At 32.4% G+C, this 23,509-nt stretch overlaps 1 protein-coding gene across 1 annotated transcript; it reads right to left on the bottom strand.

Annotated features, from left to right (window-relative positions):
- Window positions 1-233: 233 nt before the first annotated feature.
- MS3_00006995 (uncharacterized protein) lies at window positions 234-18,192 on the bottom strand (the record flags this gene model as incomplete). The annotated part of the gene is made up of 6 exons (XM_012943453.3): window positions 234-816; window positions 1,877-2,542; window positions 5,753-6,114; window positions 8,836-9,051; window positions 10,321-10,401; window positions 17,796-18,192. The coding sequence occupies 6 exons, from the start codon at window positions 18,190-18,192 to the stop codon at window positions 568-570; spliced, it is 1,971 nt and encodes a 656-aa protein (XP_012798907.2). The 3' UTR covers window positions 234-567.
- Window positions 18,193-23,509: the final 5,317 nt, after the last annotated feature.

Genomic DNA, 23,509 nt, shown 5'->3' with positions numbered 1-23,509 from the left:
GCGCATGAATCAACTGTCGGTCACCGACTACCATGGGACTGCATCTACTAACAATGCTCCACTGCCGTGTGGATTAGGCCTTTAGGTCAAAGGTCCGTGTGTGGCCCCCTAAGAAAAACACCTGTTTCATTCTGGGCACCCGGACAGTATCACACAAATCAAGTGACTTGTATGTCGCATTTCTATTCTTTGCCCCTTTATACCAATATTTATGTATTCAAATAAATTGAATTCAAATGATGAATATATTTCATAATGTTGTATTCATTTAAGCTGTCTAGGTCAATCATAAATTTTCAACTTAAAACAATCATTGGATTTATACACATATAAGTTCAAAATAATAAATCAAGATAATTAATAAAAAAAATCTGTACAAATACATCAGATAAAATAACTAGAAAATAAGGCAAAATGGGATGGGATAGGATCGGATGGAATGGAATGAAGGATGAATGAAGTTTGTCTAACACAGTTGAAATAGTTCAAACTTTTTTTCTAAATTGATCTGATGAAGATAGATAGTTATATACAAAGTAAAAGTGATATTGTAACACATATACAATATTACCATGATGGTATAACTGTATTTGTTAAAGTTCCTTTAATAGTAGATAATGGAGAAATAGTCAAGTTACGTTTTTCTCCACCTATACGTTTAAATGGTAATAAAGGAATAGGGGGACATGGTGAGAATAAATAACGACGATGACAATTTCTACCACCACCTGTTCGATTTATAGTTGAAGGTAAACGTAACTCAGTGAATCGTCTTTTTTTGACAAATTTTCTTCTTACATTATCAACACATATATCCTAAAAGATAAGAACAAATATGAAAAAAAGATAAAGAAACCGGATAATGTAAGTAACAGATAAACTCAGAGGACATTTTTCTCGTGTGTATTAGTGTACTTGATTGAGATCATGAACCGATCGATGTTAGACTACCATTAGAAACCTGGAATAAATGGACGTTATTTCGTTCTATTGTGAGATTCCTAGCAGTGCGCATTACGATCCCACTCTCGAAATTCGAACCCGGAGCCTTTAGTTTCGCGTGCGAACGCTTAACACCTCTAGACCACTGAGTCAGCATTCAACGATGTTAATGTGTAACCTCAACCAATCAGTGGATGTACAATGCTGTAGAGTTACACAATAGAACGAAACGTCCGTCCAGTGATTCCAGGTTTCAAATGGTGGTCTAACATCAATAGGTTCATGATCTCAATCAAAAACTTAATAATCTCCACAACCCTATACTGATATTAGTGTACTAATCGTATTAGGCAAATGTGAGTTTTAGGTTAAATTTTGTATAATATTAAGCATAATGATATGGATGAATGGAGGGATGGTTACGTTAAGCTTTTATTGAAAGTAACAACATATCTACCTTGGCTAAATTATCATTTTAAAATATAGTATATCAGTTCTTATATAATCGTTTCATCTCATACATGGTAGCATAATAAATTACATACTAACGAATTGAAACAATCATTTTAATGACCTTGATGGTTGATGTTACAGTATATTTATGAATATGCACTAATTCACACATAACTAGTAATTAAAAGAACCAAGGCAACAGACACTTGACCTTTGCATTAATTACATAATGTCTAGAATATATTGTTATTCCCAGTGTGTTTAACTTGATCTTTTGATTGTATACAAACCAAGTTCCCTTCGAATTACATCATCTTAGACAGAAGCAATCAAAATAAATTAATTGGGTAAATTAAATTAGGTGAAGCGTAGAGACAGACTTGTACGTGTACAGTATAAATTAGATCATAATAAAACCTATAATATATATGTCTTTATGTACAACCGGTAATGTTATTGAAACAAAAGTACTGTAACTCACCTCTAAATGTTCATTTGCATGATTAGTGTACTTTGAAGGTGATAAATAATTCATATTCGTCGACATTTTCAATAACTTTGATGATCGTACAGAAGTAACATTCAAATTTTCATCATCATGTTGAGATTTCTCAGCAGAATATTGTATTGTATAATCTGAGGAGATTTCACCTACTGATCGACTCCATTTCAATACTGGTGTTTGTTCTATACAATTCTCTAATTTCAATTGTTGTTTACTTTTAAGTGTTCGTGAAATCTCCATAATATTATCGAATTGTGTAGGTGATGAATCTAACATTTGAAAATTAGCTAAACTTGTCGGTGTCGGTGTAGCAAATCTAATAGCTGTACGTAATGGTGGTGAATCGTCTAATTGTTTAGCATCTTCTTTATTTGTTTGAACTTGATTCAAATGACGTAACTGTGGGGATAATAATAATGTCAATCGATTATTCTTTATTTGCATCGATTGTTGTTTCATCGTATTATGTAATGGTTGACAGTCTGTTTTAAATATTGTCATGTAAGGACTATTAGTACAAATATCTTGTACTAATGAATAAGGTAATAAAAATATATCTAAACCAATTTCAATTAATAAACTTGTGATAGAATTTAGTTGAAGACATTTTTCTTGACATTCAATTGGTGGTTGTTTATGGTTCTATAAAGAAAAAGAAAATAAATAGGATGATGAGTACCATTTCAAAATGAATTATCTTATGTCAGTCAGTCAGTAACAACGTAGAACTTCGTACTTACGTACATCAGTTCGAGTTACCATATCACATTAGCACAGAGATGCAGTTGTCGATTCAAATCCCGTAGCAGTAGAGGTAGTAAGAGTATAATCAGTAATCGGGAAGATTAGGGTTTGAAGATGTTATTTAAAGAGTATAATCCAATCAAATAAATTTGGGAAGAGAAAAAAGAGACAAGGAGGAATCAAGACATTAAAATTTGTGAGAACACAAAGAGTGTATGCATCTGCGTCATTGCAAACGATTTTCAGCCATGTCATTCAGGGTCTCCAGCCATCGGTTACTATCATCTCGCGGTCTCCAATCAGGTAGTCTACACCTACCAACATGACTCAGTCCACTTGTCAGTGACTTCATGGACTTATATACTTTCAATTTATCATCAATATCAGTTCATAAATACCATCATAATCCGCATCATTATGATCTCGGTAATTGTCATCTGTATAATTCAACTTTATCAGTACTGAATAAGGTATTAGTGGTAATACTATTATTACTCATTCCACTATTCTAATCAAGTGTAGTAACTTAAACTGATGGACACATGAGTCAGGTTCCATGTTACGTATAATTGACTGACCGACTGACTGACTGTACTAAATGATTAATTAAAATGTCTACTGTTATTTCTGATCCGTTCAAAACTGATGAAAATCAGCCGACAAAAACTATTCTTCCACAATATAAGATTTGACGAATTATTTATTTATTTGAACAAATAAACATCGGTACAAGGGGACGCCAAATATATACGCACCACACAATAACAATGAGGTTGTGAACAGATAGAAAATGTAGAATGTGTATTAGAAAAAGGAGAACAATTACGAACAGAACTTAGTATATGGTATTGAGATAATAATAATATTAACTAACTAGGCGGCCTGTTTGAATGTCTGCATTACCTGTTCCTGTCATAAAAACATTTCAATAAGTTATCTGGGTTTTTTTAACAGATCATTATGTCAATTAACTGCATAACTTATTCAAGTGCGTTTGTGAAAATTTTACAGCCTTTCACTGTATTTGTCAGAAGAGAGTACAAAGACATTGTGGTTCCTGGCAATATACATCGAACCGAATATACATTATTCAGATATCGGTTCCTATACTACTAACATCCAGTTGGTGATCACTCAATTATTTATTGTCAGGATCGTTGTAGAAATAAGGAATGGGAAACTTGTTGAAATTATTTTTTCGCTGAGAATACTATCTTGTTGCCGCGAGAAATCCGTGAGTAGGAATTCCCTGACAGTGGTTTTTATACACATGATCACCTGAGAGGATTTCGAGAGGGAGAACGGAATTTCTTCACTCTTGAACACACCACGGCATTTGGGGAGGGGGCTACTTGCTTTCTGTTTATGATATAAAAGTCCATTATGAATTAAAGTAATTTAATTATAAAATTGATTTAATTAAAAATCATAATAGAAATTATAATCTCTATGTTCAGACAAGTAGAAAAAAAAAAGATATTTAACATCATTTTAATGTTGAATGTCTCGAACCATATTTGAATTATTCAATTCAATCTTTAAACAAGAACATCATTGAAAACATTCAGATTGTCTTATCGGATAAGATAATAAAGTTTGTATGTACGTTCAGATTATACGCCGGAAACAACAACAACAACAACCAAAGTACTAAAACCCAGCATGTGAAAAGTTTTTTTTTGTTCAAGAACAAAAAAATAAACAAGACAATGAAACAAGTTACCTACTGTGTTATAATTTAAAAAAGAAGAAACTTAATAAATTCTATTCTCTATATTGAATGAAGTCATGGTAACATAAAGCAGATAATATGTATATATATTCAGATGGAGATAATAATAATAAAGATGTTTGAATGATGACTAAGAAATTTCCTTCATTTAACTAACTATATTTTGTTTATTAAATGATAATGGAATAATGAACAGAATGTATATACATATTTCTAATTTCTTCAATATATAAAAACTCATTGAACACGTGCATTACTGTTGTTTACGAAATTGAGAGAACAAAAATCGAGTGTCCGGCGATTTAAATGGATTGATGAACATGGAGGGTTCACTTAAGGGAGTTAAAAAAACACCCTAATTCCAAATCAATGGTGCATATGCGACACACCACTCTGAGGAACCAGAAGGTGAATAAACCTATTGTTGATCTTCAGCTACCATGCAACTACATCTTCTGACGTTGCTCCACTGTGTTGTGGATCAGCCCTTTAGGTTTAGGGCTCCGGATGTGACCCTCTAAGAAAACCATCTGGTTCGGTTTGAGCACCCGGGCAGTATCTAAGCCCTCATACAAATTGAATGGTTTCTGTGATGTATATCTAGTTGATGGCTCCTTGTACCAAGTTATTAAATTTCTTTCCGAATGAATTGCGCGGCAGTCCGTTCTGTTTTAATTTACGGCAGCGAAATATGGCCATTAAGAGTAGAAGACACTCGTAACCTACTAGTGTTTGACCACAGATGCCTTAGAAATATTGCTGGTGTCTGCTGGCATCATCGGGTAAGTAATATTGAGGTTAGACACAGAGTATTAGGGAATGATGGTAAATCAGTTGATGAGGTTGTGTTGAGTATGCCTGAACACCGATTACCACGGCCTGCAACGCTAACCGGTGTTCGGAATAGTTGGAAGAAAGTTAGGGTCGGCCAAACCAAAACGTGGCATCAACGCTTGAAGTCACTAACTTCTAGTCTGAGCCATGTTGGTAGATGCAGACTACTTGCTTGGGTTCTGCGTGACTATCGTAACCAATGGTTGGAGACTCTTGGTGACATGGCTCAAAATCGATCACAATGGCGTCGGTGTATACACTCCCTGTATTCCCTTAAACTAGGAGATTGAAATCGCTTCATATCTTTCTTTCTACGAACTAATTCCTTCTTCCTGTACTATATCTTTATATGCAATCTTTCTCTTTATATATTACCACCTCTGAATTAACTACTTCTATGAATTCGGTGTTCATCTTGTTGTGTTAATGAGTTAGGTTTGGGAACTTGGACCGATGCATATATGTGCTTGGTCCTACGTTGTAGCTGACTGACTGACTTTCTGAATGAATTTAACAACAACAACAACAACAAAGAAACTTACTTTTAAACTTTTAATTGTTTCATATAATAAATCATTTGATAATAATACTGGTCCAAATATTGTACCTAAACATGAACTTGTCATACGATTAATAGAATTTAAATTTTTAACACGAATTAATAAATGTAATAAACATTTTAATATTTTCATATTTGTATTAGGTAATAATTGAATTAATAAACGGATTGCTTTAATTTGTTTACTTTCAATTAAATGAATCAAATAATCATTATTTATGGAGCAGGATGATGATGATGATGATGATGATGATGATGATGATGATGATGATGAATTTGTATCCTGGGTAATGAGAGGTTTATCATTATTATTCTTTAAATGAAATTGATCAAATTTTTTTAAAGCTAAAACAAACAAACAAAAAAGAAATAGTTACTATGCTGATAAATAAATAAATAAAATCAATTGATGTTAGACCTCCCCCCCATGATTTCAATAAAAAAAAAAAAATAATAATCTCCAAAACCCAATACTGATAATTACCATTTGCTTATTTGTGAAGGAATTGTAGGAGTTCTAGTTAGAAGCCCTAATCAATGAAGTTAATTCATGTTAGTTAGAGAGACAGGTATCTATTTCAGTACAATGAAAGATAGTCGAGCAACTTGGTGGATTAGTTGAAGTTAAACATTAACATCATGATTGATTGTTGAATTATTCACAAATTACTCTATACATTCTCAAATACTATTTAGAGTAATTAGATCCATTCTAAAATGATTATCATAATTATCATTTAAAACTAATGCTATTACTATTCAAATTAGTAACTATACCGTATAATTTAAATCTGTGACTTATTGATTGGACAAGGAATACTTTAACCACACACACACACACTTGAGAAAATGTTCATTAAACTACTCTATATTGTTTAACTACTAAGTAGTAAGTTTTAACTAAATATCGTAATCACTTCACATTATCATATATACTCTCTCTTTCTCTCTCATATGCATATAACTATACAATATATGTGGTCTATTATACTAATATAGAACAATACAACTCTATATATAGAACACACGAATGTCTATCGTTACAAAGTGTCATATCGTGTCCTATTAATAATTTGAATGATTAATGAATATCATTGAAGAAAAAAAAAGGAAATTACATTTACATTTATGACAACCATTATGTATGACTTATACAATGAAAAGAATGGCGATCAATAACAAATAGCTTAGTAACCAGGTCAATATTATTCACTTTTGTCTATCATATTAATTTTATTTTTTTTTTAAATTTGAACAATTATTTACTGAATGTATCATTAACATTGGTTAATGGATCAATAATAATAGTAATGATATATGCAAAGATGGATAGTGCCTAGCAGTGGAATCCAGTTTAATGTACGGTTTCGTCCTATTTAGAAAGATTCAAACAAATAATACCAAGTGAATTTAAAACTTCACCCCATTACACAAGCAAGTAGTTATCAGGACTCAGTAGCTAAATGGGGAACGTGATGGCATTTGAAGCAAAAGGTATTGGATTCGAGTCCCATAGAGTACAGCAACTCTGAGATGTAGATACATCCAGTTGATGTGTACCAAATAGGATTAAATGCACGTCCTGGTTTTCACTGCTAGCCACTATGCTTATAATATTTGTGAATTAAGGCTATATCGAGGCAATCCGCACAGGATGCACATATGCCAATAAGAGACTGATCAATCACAGTCCTAAATAACAATGGGAAGATACAAGTAAACTATACAAACTGAAGTTAATAATAATAGTTGTCATATTTAAATAACTATGATTATTTTCTATTACAAGTTTACTGAATAACAAAATAGTATTATAATAAAGAAGTGTGGATAACATTCGAAGTTGTATTCATTAACATAATCTCAATTGATATGTGTATATATGTGTGTATACAGTCAATAACTTTCATTTCCATCACTCTTCTATACTTAAATCTAGAAAACGACATATACACACATATATAGATAGTTTTATGAAATGGGTTAGTGTTCACCTTGTTGCGCTAATGAAGTATAACAACATTGGATTGATGTATATATGTGCCTGTAACCGACTAACTAATTGACATTTTACATTTCTAACTTTAATTTATGAAAGTTTGAGATAAGAAATTCTAAAATAAAAGATCATCATATTAATATTAACGAGCAATCGATTATTGATATGGTGTTATGATTGGTTAGAATCAGTATATAAACATTACCCAGATCGGTGATTAAATTATGTTATTCTTTTATATGGTCCGTCCATTATATTAGTAACTAAGGTAAACCCTAATCCTGATTAGAATGTAATTGTAAATTGTCAGAAATAATTTGACAAACAATCAAAAAATCTGAGAGGGTTTTTGTAGATATTATTGTAATTTAGTAATTGAATTCATAGGTGCTGTGTTTGAATCTCACGAGGCGGGATCGTGGATTAGTACTGCTGAACAGTCCCGTAATATGACAAAATGACCGTTCAGTGTTTTTCTAAGTTTTCCATAGTAGTATAGCTTCAATTGACTCATGAATTCACCTACCAAATCAAATAAACAAATAATCCCAATACACCATTAATTCAAATTGGTTAATTCCTATAGAGTTCAGAATCTATAATAATCATATAGACCCCTATATATATATATATATATATATATATATATATATATATATATATATATATATATATACTAAATTTAACGGTTAATAAGTCGACAATAAATATACGCTTGTAGACTAGAACAAACAGATGAGTAATAAATTGTACCAGATACTAAATGTTAATGAGATCGAAGTCTAATTCGAAAGTGTTTAGCCTGTTTAAATCTATTCAATTTGACTGTCATAATGAATTAAGTTGATCAAAAATAATGTCTATCTGAAGAATGAGTAAAATCGTTCTTTTTTATGGTTGAGACATGATTATTAGTGTAATTCAATCTGTAGAACCATGGCAACAAAACTAATCATGATATATCGGGTATTAACAAGAAATACTCTCGCGAGAGAGAGGGAAAAAAGTGATAAAAATCTGGAAAAGATAATCTTATATACGTAAATCATAGAGTCAAGAATACTTACCAGCTACTTGTAAGAATAATGGTAATAAATGTTCCGTAAATAATGGTGTTGGTAAACGCACCAATACTGATTTTAATGCACTTGCAAAATCATGAAAATTATATTTATTCAGTTGGAAAGCGTTTGGATCGAAAGTTGTTTGGAATACAGCCTCTTGTATTTGACGTTTACGTAAGGTATGTCCAGGTTTACGAAATAATCCTTCAACGGAACAAGCTAAAATAATATTTTTAAAAAAAATTGAAATATTCTAATAAATGTACTTGAGTTATTTGTAATAATACCGCTTGAAAATATTTGTGTTACAGACGATCTAAAGCCCCGATAATGTAGAAGTGTTGGGCATGGAGTTTACAACTCAAAATACCCGTAAAAAAACATATAAGTCAAAGAAAACCAATCAAACTGTTAAACTCTACCCTGTGAATTGGATAATCTTCTGATAAATGAGTTATGATGCGTCATGGTAAAAGCCAAGAGCCTCCAGGGGTCACTAAGACGACGTCGTCTTTGAATAGTCAGAGAAAAAATTCATCTATGTACATGGAACGTTCAAACAATGAGATACAAAATAGCAGCGTTTCGAATAAGTGAAACCTACTGGACACAATATAGACAGAAAAAACTAACCTAGAAAGAGATACTGTTGTATTCTGTTCATCAAAAATATAATGCTACACAAAAGAGCAGTCCCAATGACTCTCTCTCTAAGGAAATACGAAAATCGCTTATACGATGAAAATCTCATGGCTCACCGAAACATCATTTGAAACAATGAACGACATATTTGGAAGGAGGAACAATTGCTGACAGACTGAAAAGAGGGATTCCTCGTCAACATACCAGAGATGATAGATCTTAATAAGAATAAGAAATACAGAGGCATCAAACTATTGTCGGTAACAGCCATAGGTTTCAACGGTGTTATTAAATCGTAGGAAATATTTAGTGGACGCCCAACATACAAGTGAACAAGTCAGATTTCATTAGGATAGATCATGCATCTACCAAATCGCAATGCTACAGATCATTGTTTAATAGTCAATAGGATGGAACACATCCTTAAAATGAGGAAGCATTCAACAGTGTAGATTATAAGCTCGTGTGAGATCTTCGATATTATGCGGTACCTGACGAGATTGAGACCATCGTGCAAAACTCCACGAATGGCTGAACTGCAGAGTCAGTTATTGAGGAGGGTCAGAGGTGTATTGCAAGTGAAGACTGGTTCCAGAACACTAAACATATGGTTAAGAATCGTAGAGACAAAAGACTTTAGATGGTTGTGTGATGAAGCAGCTGAGAACTGTTTAGTGGATCATTGTTGAACAGTCAATAGAATGGGACTGATTATTGTATATTAGCTTCCTTAAAAATGAGAAACCATTCAACAATGTGCATAGTAAAATCGTATGAAACTTTCTTCGACACTATTGAATAATAATAAATGAATAAAAAGAAATGATAATCAGAATGTATATTTACCTTCATCATTATCCAAACAATCAATCAAGGTGATAATGTTATTCGCTAGTTCATCAGGAATATAATCCGATTTTACTGGATCTAATGATGTAAACAAAATAAATAAATAAACGTGACAAATTCATGTTACTTCTTGTAAATCATCGATAAAAATCTAAGGGAAACTGTGAGGAAACCATTTTTTTGTTTTGTAGAGAGGATGATAACAGACAAAGTAGTATGGGGTCAAGCAGACAATCATTGAAATATATGTATGTATTACTAATAGCGATATACTAGTAAATATTTTGTATGGAAAAACTAGACTACTATAAATTCACTTGGTCTTGTTTTACTCGTAACTTCCCATTGTTATTTAGGACTGCAATTGATCAATCTCTTATTGGCATATATGCATCCTGTGGGGATTGCCTCAATATAACCTTAGTTCACAAGTATTATAAGCAAAGATGCATAGTGGTTAGTAATGGAATCCAGTTTGACGCGCGTTTCGTTCTATTACAGAATTGTCAACTGGATAAACTTGTATCTCAGAATTCATGTTCACTGCGGGACTCGAACCCAGTACCGTTTGTTTCAAATGCCACCACGTTCTTCACTTAGCTACTGATTCCCGATGGTAAATCGCTTGTGTAATGAGGTGAATTTTTCAATCCACTTGATATTGTTTACTTGAATCTTCCTATTGTTAATTTAAGACTGCAAATGATCAGTCTTATGTTGACATATGTTTGAATTCATGAAGATTTTATTACAAAAATATGTTAAAAGTAAACATCTGTGAATTACGTTGTAATTAAAACAACAAATAGGATACACTATATGTTTATCATATACTAATACACATGTAAATCATTAGCCTAAAATGGCTCTTCTTTTGTACTTATAATGTAACTATTATTATCTCTTCTATACTAATTCATTTCGTTTAGTAGATTGACCTTTAGACATGAATATTCAGACAATTTCATTCATTAACTTATGTATAAAATGTAATAATTACACTTAAACAATAAATAATTCTATTTTGAAAAAGGTATTCACTTCAATTTGGGCATCTGGGCAATATCACAACTCTCTCTCCCTCACACACACACACACACACAAATCAATGATGATAAGTGGCCTTATTGTTATTGAGTGGGGGATATTGTATTTGGTGCCCCACCTCTGCTTGTACTAATGTTTGTGCTTTTAAATAAATAAACAATTTAATTCAGTATAATTTATGATTGAATAACATCTGTGATAAATTTTTCCCATAGAAAATAATAGTCTTAGTTACATTTTGATATTATTAATGATGACAATACACAAAATGTGCAACAATAGGCACAAAAAAAGGGGGAAGAAAGGGGGAGAGGGAAAAACGTGCACACCTGTGAACGGATGGTAATAATGATGGTGATGATGATGATGATGATTCAAAGAAATGAAACTTGTTTATTATCATATTTGGAGGGCTACATAAAAATAAATAAGTACATACCAGCTGTGTTTTGTTTTGTTTTTTGATAGACAAAAAGTTACGCAGATTGAAATCATGAGTCAATTGAAGCTAGATCACCATGGAAAACCTGAAAGCACTGGACGGCCGTTTCATCCTAGCATAGGACTCCTTAGCAGTGCGCATCCACAATCCCGCACCCCGCGAGATTCGAACCCAGGACATATCAGTCATGATTTCAATTTGGGAAATTTTTAAAATCTCCACAAACCCCTTCTGATAAGACAAAAATTTAATCAGAATTTGTAGTTTTCTATTAATTGAAATAAATTTTAAAAAATATTCGCTCGCGAGCGAGACTGATATGCTCTGGTTTCGAGTTTCGTGAGGCGAGATCGTAGATGCATATTGTTGATGAGTCCCACAATAGAACGAAACTGCCGTCCAGTGCTTCCAGGTTTTCTATGGTGATCTAGCTTCAATTGATTCAAGATCTCAACTATTAAAATTCACAATAATATCTACAAAAACCCTTTCTTATACTAAAGATTATTTGTTCAAGATATAGTATTCAATGTTCTAAAATTAGTTGGATCGTTATTCACACTGATTTACTAATGCAGACAACCATATAACAGTAATGCTCAACATAATTATACCAATTTTGAAGACAATTCATGTATAAACGAGTTAATTAATATAACTTTTATGGTTGTTCAATAGAATATTCATCCAGTAGACACTAACGGTTGACTTAATTTATGTCTGAACAAATTTAAACAACAACATATGAATAGTTTGTGTTGAGCTTTCACAAGGAACCTAACAAACATTTAATCAAGTTGTTTCAAATGCCATGGTACGGCCGAAAGTGGAGAGAGTCAGCTCTCCCGCTCAAAATGATCTCATATGCTCACATGCATACAACCACTGTCACACAAATCCTACTCACTGCATTCTCAAAGCATTACTGTTGACTACGAAATTGAGAGGACGAAAAGTGAATGTCCGACTCTTTAACTGGATTGGTGGATATAGAGCATCCACCTAGGGCAGTTGGAAAGCCATCATTTCAAACCAATGGTGCACATGGGCTCCAGTATCTTGAAGGAATAAATGGTGTATGAACCAATCGTTGATCACCGGCTACCATGAGACTGTGTCTTTTGACGTTACTGTACTGCCTTGTGGATTAGACCTTTAGGTCGAAGACTCCGACTGTGATCTCCTAAGAAAACCACCTGTGTCAATCTGGGCACTCGAGCAGTATCATAGCCCACACCAAAATCAACCAACTTTTGTGTCGCATATATATTCGATTCCCCTTTGCACCGATATTTATAAATAGTCTATATTATTACATTTCGGTGAATATGACCAAAACCGATAATTGTCGTTGCAGAATTCAACATTTTACTTGTCTAAGCAATTAGTTCATGTAAATAAATATAAACTTAATTAGATGTTGAAGATCAATGATGTTCTTCTTTAAAAAATAAAAAAAAAACTCGATTCAACTTGATTTGATCGATTCACAAGTGATCTAACCGACTAAACAAACAAAGAACAACTAGCTATTCAATGTAAACTTACTACTTTTTTTTCAAATGTCGATAAGTATTACATCATAAATCAATTGCCATTTATTTATTTATTAATTATTATTATTATTGTTATGTAATCACTATTTCCTTTTATTCTTTTAAGAATTGTAACCTGTAATGTTTCATACCATTGTTCACTCTTTATTACGTAATTATTTGAATGGTCAATTTGATAAACAAAAATATCAATGATACATATGAATGACATCATAATGACTATCAATGGCATCATAAAATATAAATAACCGGCAACATAACACAGGAAAGAGTATGCCCTTCATGAAGTCAACACCACCACCAACAACAACCAAAAAACAAACAAAGATATTGTAAGGGAACAATCATTCAATGAATAACACAATTCAAGTGTGAAAAAAACAAACAAACAACATCATCTTTATGATTCGTTAGAATTGAGGTTTTTGTTTACTTTTTTTTGTTTTGATTTTTAGTTTTCACCTAATGAAAAATGATTAATTTTCGATGTCTGTCAAATAAAATTAATGAAGTCAATTAGACAAAACAAAACAAAAAATGATCGCGTACACCTTTTACATGTACAGTAATAATAGTAATGGGTACACAGAAAGGAATACACATGCTACCTACGTATGAATTTGAATTTAACACAATCCATTCGTGAAAACTGAACTTATCATGAAATGACAAAATATGTTTGATCAATGAGAAACAAGTTGAGATATTGATGTTTACCAATTGAATCTATTCAATGATTCACGATTGTCATTATTAAAGAGCGATCAAGAAGATTAACATTTCTTATCTGTAGTCAGAAGGGGTTTTTTGTGGATATCATAGTAATTCAAGCTACAACACCATGGAAAACCTGGTCTGTTGTGAAATAGTAACTCACTGATGACAATGGTGGACGTTGAAATAATATCGTGAATTGGTTAAAGTTAGACATTAACAACATTAGATGCCGGTTAGCTCAGTGGTCTAGTGGCTAAGCGCTCACGTGCGAAACCGATAGGTCCTGGGTTCGAATCTCGCGAGGCGTGATCGTAGATGCGCACGGTTGAGTCCCACAATAGGACGAAACGGCCATCCCGTGCTTTCAGGTTTTTCATGGTGATCTAGTTTTAATTGACTCATAAATTCAACTATTAAATTTGAAATTTGGAAAGAACTAATGTCAACTTCCAGGTTGAATTTTAATATTCACATTTACCTATTTGTTCCATTCACTGTTTAGTTTTATTACTGTTAAATGAAAAGTAAAACTGGAATATTCACCTCTTGTTTATTACATATCAGAGGGAAAATTACTGAAATGGGGCAGTAGATTAGTACCACAAACAATTGACTAATACAACCAATAAAACTTAATGGTTGAATTCATGAATCGATCTAAGCTAGACCATAATTAAAAATCTGGAAGCACTGGATGGCAATTTCATCCTAGTATAAGAATCCTTAATAGCATTCATCCACTATCAAACCCAGGACATTCGGTCTTGCTTGCCAACGCCTGAACTCTAGGGCATTGAGCCGGCATTCAACGGTGTTAATGTCTAATTTCAGTTTATTCAGGGTCCCACGTGCGGAACAATGGATGTGCACTGCTGATGAGTACCATACTGGGGCGAAACGGATGTTCAGGTAGTCCATGTATTCAATTGTGGTCTAGCTTATATCGATTGATGAATCCAACTACCTAATTACTACAATCTCCACAAAAACCCTTAATCTGAAAAGTTTTTTTTACCAAAAATAATGTTCTCGAAACCTTAATAAACTGAAAGGTATTCACAACATAATTCATTCTAATGTATATTCAAATGTTTCCATTACGTTTTTCTTCATATGTAAATCAGATAGAATAAGATTCAGTTGTTGTACTTTTAATAAATATCTAGACATCTGTTTTACCTCCCCACACCATCCTACCCCTTTCCATTGATTCGCTCTCATTCTATACATTCCAGTAACAGTATGCAACTAACGTACATATATCATACTTTGTTTTAAGATACATTCTTACTGTCTGGATTTTCTTTTCTTTGCAGTACTATTCATTATAAATTTCATACAATCTTGGTGTTTTTACATTCGTCCCCAAACTAAGTTTACAAACTTACAAATACTTATATATAAGCATTAGATGTAGTAATTATAATGTAGATAGTGTGCTTCAGTGAAATGATAGTAACCCTATTTGTACAAATATTTTTTGTTTAAAATAAAAACATGAAAGAAGTGAAGTTGAATTTCTTGTGTCTATTCCATATAACTGAAATGTCATATACTAGAGATACATTTTATTTTTGTTTAAACAATAGAATAAAGTATCTTGACAACTTGATATGATGGAAACAACTACTTAAATTGTGTATTTTTGGTACAATTTGTCTGGTGATTGTTTCGATACAGTTTTAGTGTTTAAAAACAGTTTGTGTGTGTGTGTGTGTAGAACGGACCTGTTTATGTTCATATTTTAAGTAAAACATCATTGTTTTTGAAACACTTTACAGTAATGAAACACCTAGTATAACTAACTGCTCACTAACTCATCCACCCCTATACACATGCACACAATACACATAAATATATATAATTGCAAGGAAGAAGAAAAGAAAACCAGTAATCAGAACGAAAATAGAAAAAACAACAACGACAATTTAGGTATAAAATGGCCAGGGATTCTTACACATCGGTTCATTCTATTAAGTGATTAAAAGAATAATGAGAAGCATAGATGAAAGAAAGAAAGAAAGAAGGAAAGAAAAGACGGACAACGAGACAGGAGAACAATTCAAATAAACAAAAAAAGACAAAAGAATTTTAAGAAATGCAAAAACGTATTATTAATTTTTCTGGTTGTCACTAACTAAATACAACAATTAATAACTAAGGAATGTAAAGTGACACTTAATACACATATAACCCTTCACATTAATATCGATACAATTAACCCTGATAATTGTTATTTCATTATTTATTTATTTATTTAAACATGTAAATATTGGTATAAAGGGGCACCAAATACATATGCGATACACAAGTCTATTGATTTATGTGAGAACTGTTATATTGCCCGGGTGCCCAAACCGAAACAGGGGGGCAACACTCTGAGCCCTTGACCTAAATGTCTTATCCACAAGGAGGTGGAGCAATGTTCATAGGTTTATACACCATTTGTTCTTACATGATTTTGGAGCCCATGTTCACGATTGGTTTGGAATGAGGGTTTTTCAACTAGTCCTCTCTATTTCGTAAATAACATCCCCGCCTCGAGAAGGACTTCTTTGTCAGTTTTTGTATGCACGTGGCCATGTAAGAGTATTTCGAGAGGGCGAAGTGACTCTCCCCATTCTCATTTGAGCATTTCTGGGCCAAATTATTAAGGACTTCCTAGTATTATCAAGTTGCCAGGGTGAATAATTGATTTAATTTAACCAAAATTAGATATAAAATAAATAATGCTCAGTTGAATGATTAATTATTTGATGCATTTATGAAACATTAAGAAAACTGGCAACAATAACATGAAGGAATTTGTTGATGTTAACATGAATTTCAGAGAAATAGTAAGGAACAGAAACGGTATTCAAGAGCATTTTACGCAACAAGGCAAAAAAACAAACCCGTACAAAGAATAAGCAGGGATTAATACCATTTCATTCTTCATCATGTGATCGCAAATAATGAGGTTAAGAGATCCGACTATAAGATCATACAAAAATTGAAATACAATTTGATAATCCTATGATTTGTTTGCATTATTTTCTTCAATTATATCACATTCTAGCATATAGTTTACTGATTATGAATAGCTAGCATACTCATTAATGGCGTCGGTGTATACACTCCCTGTCTTCCCTTAAACTAAGAGATTAAAATCGCTTCATACCTTTCTTTCTACGAACCAATTTTTTCTTCTTGTACTATATCTCTATATGCAATCTTTCTCTTATATATTACCACCTTTGACCTAACCACTGCTATGAATCCGGTGTTCATCTTGTGTGCTGATGCGGTATGGCAACCTGGACCGATGCACATATGTGCCTGGTCCTACGTTGTAGCTGACTGACTGACTGACTGACATTAATGGTGTATATATCGTTTTATTTGTTTTTATATGGTGTAGTATACATAAGCCAGATGAACAAAAATGTGTTAGATTAGTATGTTAACCGATCTACAAAGCTTGATGATGTTTAAGATACAAAAAACGAAATTGGTATAAATATAGGAAATCATTCATTTATTCATCGGTTCAAATTACTAAACCATATTAACACAGAGATTAAATTATCAAGACATATCTCTTAACTAGTATAAATAGCATCAACATGTTTGACATAGAAGACATAATTCCTAAGTAAATATATGTGAAACTATAATCGATTCTGGGTTATGTCATTCAGTCATTAAAAAAAAATTCATATACTACTTACGTGAATTGATACGCCAATTATTCCATAATCGTTTAAGTCTTGATTTTGTAGTTCCACCAATATTTACAGAATTCATCATAGTTGATTTAGTATCTTTACATACATTAGTTGTTATAGAATTAAAAGGATGAATAGTATTATCACCATTACTATTATTATTGTTACTATGGGTAATTAATTTTTGATCAATAAAATTCCATGGTATATCAATTAAAAATGATAAATGTACCATGCATAATTCTTGAAAACGACGTGGATAATATTCACGAAATAATTTAATTTTCCAATCTTCTTTGATACCAATTCTTAAACGATATGAATAATCTTTAATAGTTAATTGTAATGTATCATTATTATTATTGTTATATGTGTGATTAGTTATTTGATTATGATCCATTTTAAAATAATTTTGATCTTGTCAAATGTAGAATAAATTTATTATCAATATTGAAACTGGATGGTAACTTGTAGGTTTTTATTTACATTCAATAATAAAAAATAGGGTGGTGAATAATTCCTAATGTGGTTTAGAAACCAAGTTTTTTTTGATTGGTTAAATTAATTTCTACTTATCTATTTGTATAATGGTGACTTGTGATTGGATGTGATGTATCGTAGCGGGGGTGGGTTGGATGGTGGGATGGATTCTGGAAGAACGATTACTATTATTAGTATATTATTTTACAAATATAAACTCAATAAATATTTTCATTAAGACATAAGGAGTAAAAATTGAGTAAAGAAATATTATCAGTATAGGGTTGTGGAGATTATTAAGTTTTTGATTGAGACCATAAACCGATTGATGTTAGACCGCCAATGGAAATCTGGAAGCACTGAATGGCCGTTTCATCTTATTGTGGAACTCCTCCAAAGTGCGCATCCACGATCCCGTCTCGCGGGACTCGAACCCAGGGCCTTCAGTCTCATGCGCGAACGCTTAGTTTCTAGACCACTGGTGGTCTAACATCAATCGATTCACGATCTCGATCAAAAACTAAAGAAATATTGTTTTTAACAATTAACTTTTCATCATGGCTTTATATCAACCAATATAGGTAGATTTTATATTTGAATATATATATATATATATATATATATATATATATATATATATATATATATATATATATATATATATATATATATATAATCAATACCAATCGAAAGGTTATAAATCAATTAAACGTGTTACCTTTCAGTAATAATAGTGGGTATAATGAACAACTAGATCAGATGAGTGGAATTGCCATTGAAATGAATCCCTCGATAAGATGTGTATAAATTCTTAATTCAAATAGCTTACAGCTAGTTGTAACTGTCCAATTAAAGGGATCGATCCAACCAACTTATCAATAAATCAATAATTTTAAATCGATAGTCGTTTCTATCTAACTGTATTGCTAATGTCGTATTGTGTTATTAATGATCCTTTAATTATGAGAACTGATTACAGAAATTTAAAAAAATTAGATGTATCTTTAGAGGAAAATTTAGGTTAGGTCCCTGGGTGAGAGTGAATAAAAGTGTATACCAATATGTTTGGGACGTAAAGATTTTTTTGTGAGTTATTTTGGCTTCTATTATATGTGAAAGCCAGAACATTAAAGTTTCGACAGGTTAGAGTTCCATTATATCACTTCCTTATCCTAAATTGATTACATATGTGTTCTTTGATAAATCCTGAATGGTGGTGTCTGGAAATCCAACAATGAATTAACCTGGTCTCCTCTTTTTATTCGAGGTCAAGTCAGACTGACAAATTGATTGAACATTGTTCATTTTATTTATTTATTCATTTAAACACATAAATATTGGTACAAGGAGGCACCAAATAGATATGCACCACATAAATCATTTGATTTGTATGAAGACTGGGGTACTGCTCGGGTGCCCAAACCGAAACAGGTGGTTTTCTTAGGGGACCGCACACGAAGCCTTTGACCTAAAGGTCTAATCCACAAGGCAGGTTAGGAGATGCAGTTTCGTGGTAGCCGGTCACCAACAATTGGTTCATACACCATTTGTTCCTTCAAGATACTGGAGCCCATGTGCACCATTGGTTTGAAATGAGGGTTTTCCAACTCATATGAGAGCATTTTGAGAGGGAGAGCTGACTCCCTCCACTTTCGGCCGTAGCAGAGCATTTGGAGGTTCAGTGAATTAGCCTGGTCTCCTCCTTTTATTGGAGGTCAATTTAGTCTGACAAATTGATTGAATATTATTCATTAGTGAGTTATGAATTAGTGCTATCTTGAACAGAATGAACTAATTTACTGTAAGTGAAGGGTATATCTTATAGCCTTGTCGATTATATAAATATTTTGTTTTATAAATATTTGTATAGTAGATAGCTCATTTCATAAATGTTCAGAATCCTCCCGTCTATCAATTGTCATTGTAGAATAACTTTAATGATTAAGCTATGCATTTTACGTTAGAATAACATTCATATTCAGGCTGATGAAAATCTTTATATGCAATTTTGATGAAGATTAGATAAACACTTATCAGTGATGAAATGATTTGTTTATCAATTTCCTTGCTAATTTTTGGCCAACTTCTGTTCCATTATGTGAAATATCCTGTCACGTTGAAGATATATCATGTGATGATGTTTACACGAAGAATAATAGTAATCATAATGATAATAATAATAAGAGATATTCAGATCACCTTGACATAGATCATGACATCATAACAGGTGGCCTGTTTGAATATCTGGGCTACCTGTTCCTACCATCTGTTATCTGTTTTCTTGTTTGTTTTAACACATCATTATGCTCATTAGTCGCATAAGCTATTCAGGAGCGTTTATGACAAGTTTACAACATTTCACTGCACAAGTTACAAAAGAGCTCAATTAAAGACATCATGGTGGCTGGTAATATACATTAAAAAGAATGAACATTATTTAGATGTCGATTCCTGAACTGCTAACATCTGACTGGCGACCACTCAATATTTATCGTCAGGATCGATCAAGAAATAAGAAAAGGGAACTTTTTGAAATACTTTGTACTGAGAATTCTATATTGTATCAAGAATATAATATTGAATGAAGCCAATCATCATCATAATAAACCAAATATACAAAAAAAATTGATAAGTTACTTAAAACAATGCCAGAGATTTTTATTCTAGATGACCAGGTTAATTCACTGTCCCATTTCCAGGCCTCACTATTCAAGATTGAACAAAGAACACAAGACAATAGTAAGAAACTCTACCCTTACATGTATATATGTATACAGAACTTCGACGTATTTTCTTTCCAATGATAGATGCACATACTTTGTATCCCAGTTAAAAGGACGTTAGATTTTGAGTATGTTTTACTATGCATATGAAATGTTTAAGTACTTCTGATATATATTGTTGTGTGTAGATATCTATTTATATTGTTCCTTAATGACAATGATCCAGGGCATAAAGTATACAAGCCTATTCCTGTCCGTCTCTCTCTTTCTGTCTACTTGTTTATTTACCCAGGCTACAGAGTAAAACGTTTTTTTTTTAATTGTCTTGGCAAGTCTCAATCTGACTTGAGACAATGTAACATAGCAACTGTAATTACACTGCTATATTGTCTTATTAAATGAGTGTATTCGACTAAATATTCGACTTTGAATTCGAAACAAAATTGGTTGATGAAATAATGAATACATCAAGTGACATTCTAGTAGGATCAAATAAATCAGATTGTCCTCACTACATTTTATAATCAATTAATTCATCTATAAAGAACCTAGCTCATATTACTATTGCACCATTCAAGTCTGTGTATACATTGTTGAATTTCGAACTACTTGATGGAGTCCAAGAATATTTTCCACAAATAGACCCTCATTATATGATGTCTAGCGAATGTCAAATCTCTTTCGATCTAGTAATTGTTTAAATTATTTATCAGAAGGGGTTTTGTGGACATTATAGTAATTTCAATAGTTGAGATCATGAGTTAATTGAAGCTAGACCACCATGGAAAACCTGGAAACACTGGACTGCCATTTCGTCATATTGTGGGACTCCTCAATGGTGCGCATCCACAATGCCGCCTCACGAAATTTGAACCCATGACCTGTCAGCCTCACTCGCAAACGCTTAACCTCTAAAACAATGAGTCGGCCGTCCAGTGCTTCCAGGTTTTCCATGGTGATCTAGCTTCAGTTGACTCATGATCTCAACTATTAAATTTAAATTATTATTATTGATCGAGTTTTTATTGTTACTTATCTAGTTTTAGAATTAAATATTGCATGCTTAACTGCACGCTTGAGAACTATAAAATGACTTTTCGTGGTACAATGTTATTATCAAAAGTTGCAGTCAAGCATATAAAAGTCAATTAAGCTTGTAAGAAAATATTCAAATACCTCTTTACTTATATTCACGTGGTATTGTTTACTTGAAACTTCCCATTGATGTTTAGAACTATAATTGATCAGTCTCTTATTGGTATATGTGCATCCTGTGCGGATTGCATCGATATTGCCTTAATTCACGATCATTCTAAGCAAAGATGGATAGTGGCTAGTGGTGAAAACCAGGACGCACGTTTCATCCTATTCGGTACTCGTCAGCTGGATATGCCAACACTTCAGAGTTGATGTTTTCCCTAGGACTCGAATCCAGTACCGTTCACTTCAAACACCATCACTTATCTACTGAGTTCTGACAGTTCTGATCAATAGTATGAGTGTTATCGCTTTAATATTTATGATCGAAATTTTATTTTATTTTATTTAAACATAAATATTGGTATAAAAAGGGCACCAAACACATATGCGACACACAATTAAGTCACTTGATTTGTTTATGGGCTGTGATACTGCCAGGGTGCTCAGACTGACACAGGTGAGTTTTTTGGGATCCACACCCGGAGCCTTTGACCTAAAGATATAATCCACAAGGCAGTAGAGCAATGTCAAAAGACACAGTCTCATGGTAGCCGGTGACCAACAATTGGTTCACACACCGTTTGTTGCTTCAGGATACTGGAGCCCATATGCACGATTGGTTTAAAATAAAGGTTTTCTAACTCCCCTATGTGGATCCTTCATATTTGTTAGTATCGTTGTTTTATCAGGATCAAATATAATTTGTACAAGCCTAGATAGGTTCGTCAATTAGAGTTTTCTTAAATATATATTACCATGATTACTTTCTATATAGACTCGCAATCTATGAACTTTTGTCTGATCTCTCCATCAATTATTACATAATCTTTAAGTTATAATCCACCTTACCATTAAACTAACGAAATACATATATATTTACGTCGATAAACCCATAAAATTATACACACACACACAATTCACCCATCATGCTATTCAACATCCGTTTTAGCAATTAGCTATTATAATAGATAAGGTGAAAAAATGAATATGAAATACATTTTTATATTTTATAAAATATTTATGTTTATAATCATTTCAGATAATGTTGTCCACCCCCTTCTTTTTAGTGTTTATAACATGGGGAAAAGGGGTTAGCGACCGCATCCCTTAGAAAAATAACTCGACGTTAATCAGTGTTTATGACAAATTACGCTAAATTCGTTAATTAAAGTACAAGTTTATTAATTAAGTTCTGTTTTTTATTATTATTATTATTATTATTATTATTATTATTATTATGAAACGGATTATATTTGTAATCTGGATATAAGATACATTAAAATTCTATGAATAAGACTTATGAGAGAGGTATAA

The sequence above is a fragment of the Schistosoma haematobium genome, chromosome 2 (assembly GCF_000699445.3).
Source record: "Schistosoma haematobium chromosome 2, whole genome shotgun sequence".
Lineage (NCBI taxonomy): Eukaryota > Metazoa > Platyhelminthes > Trematoda > Strigeidida > Schistosomatidae > Schistosoma > Schistosoma haematobium.
Note: the sequence above shows the minus strand (reverse complement) of the source record. Positions and strands in the feature narration are given on the sequence as shown.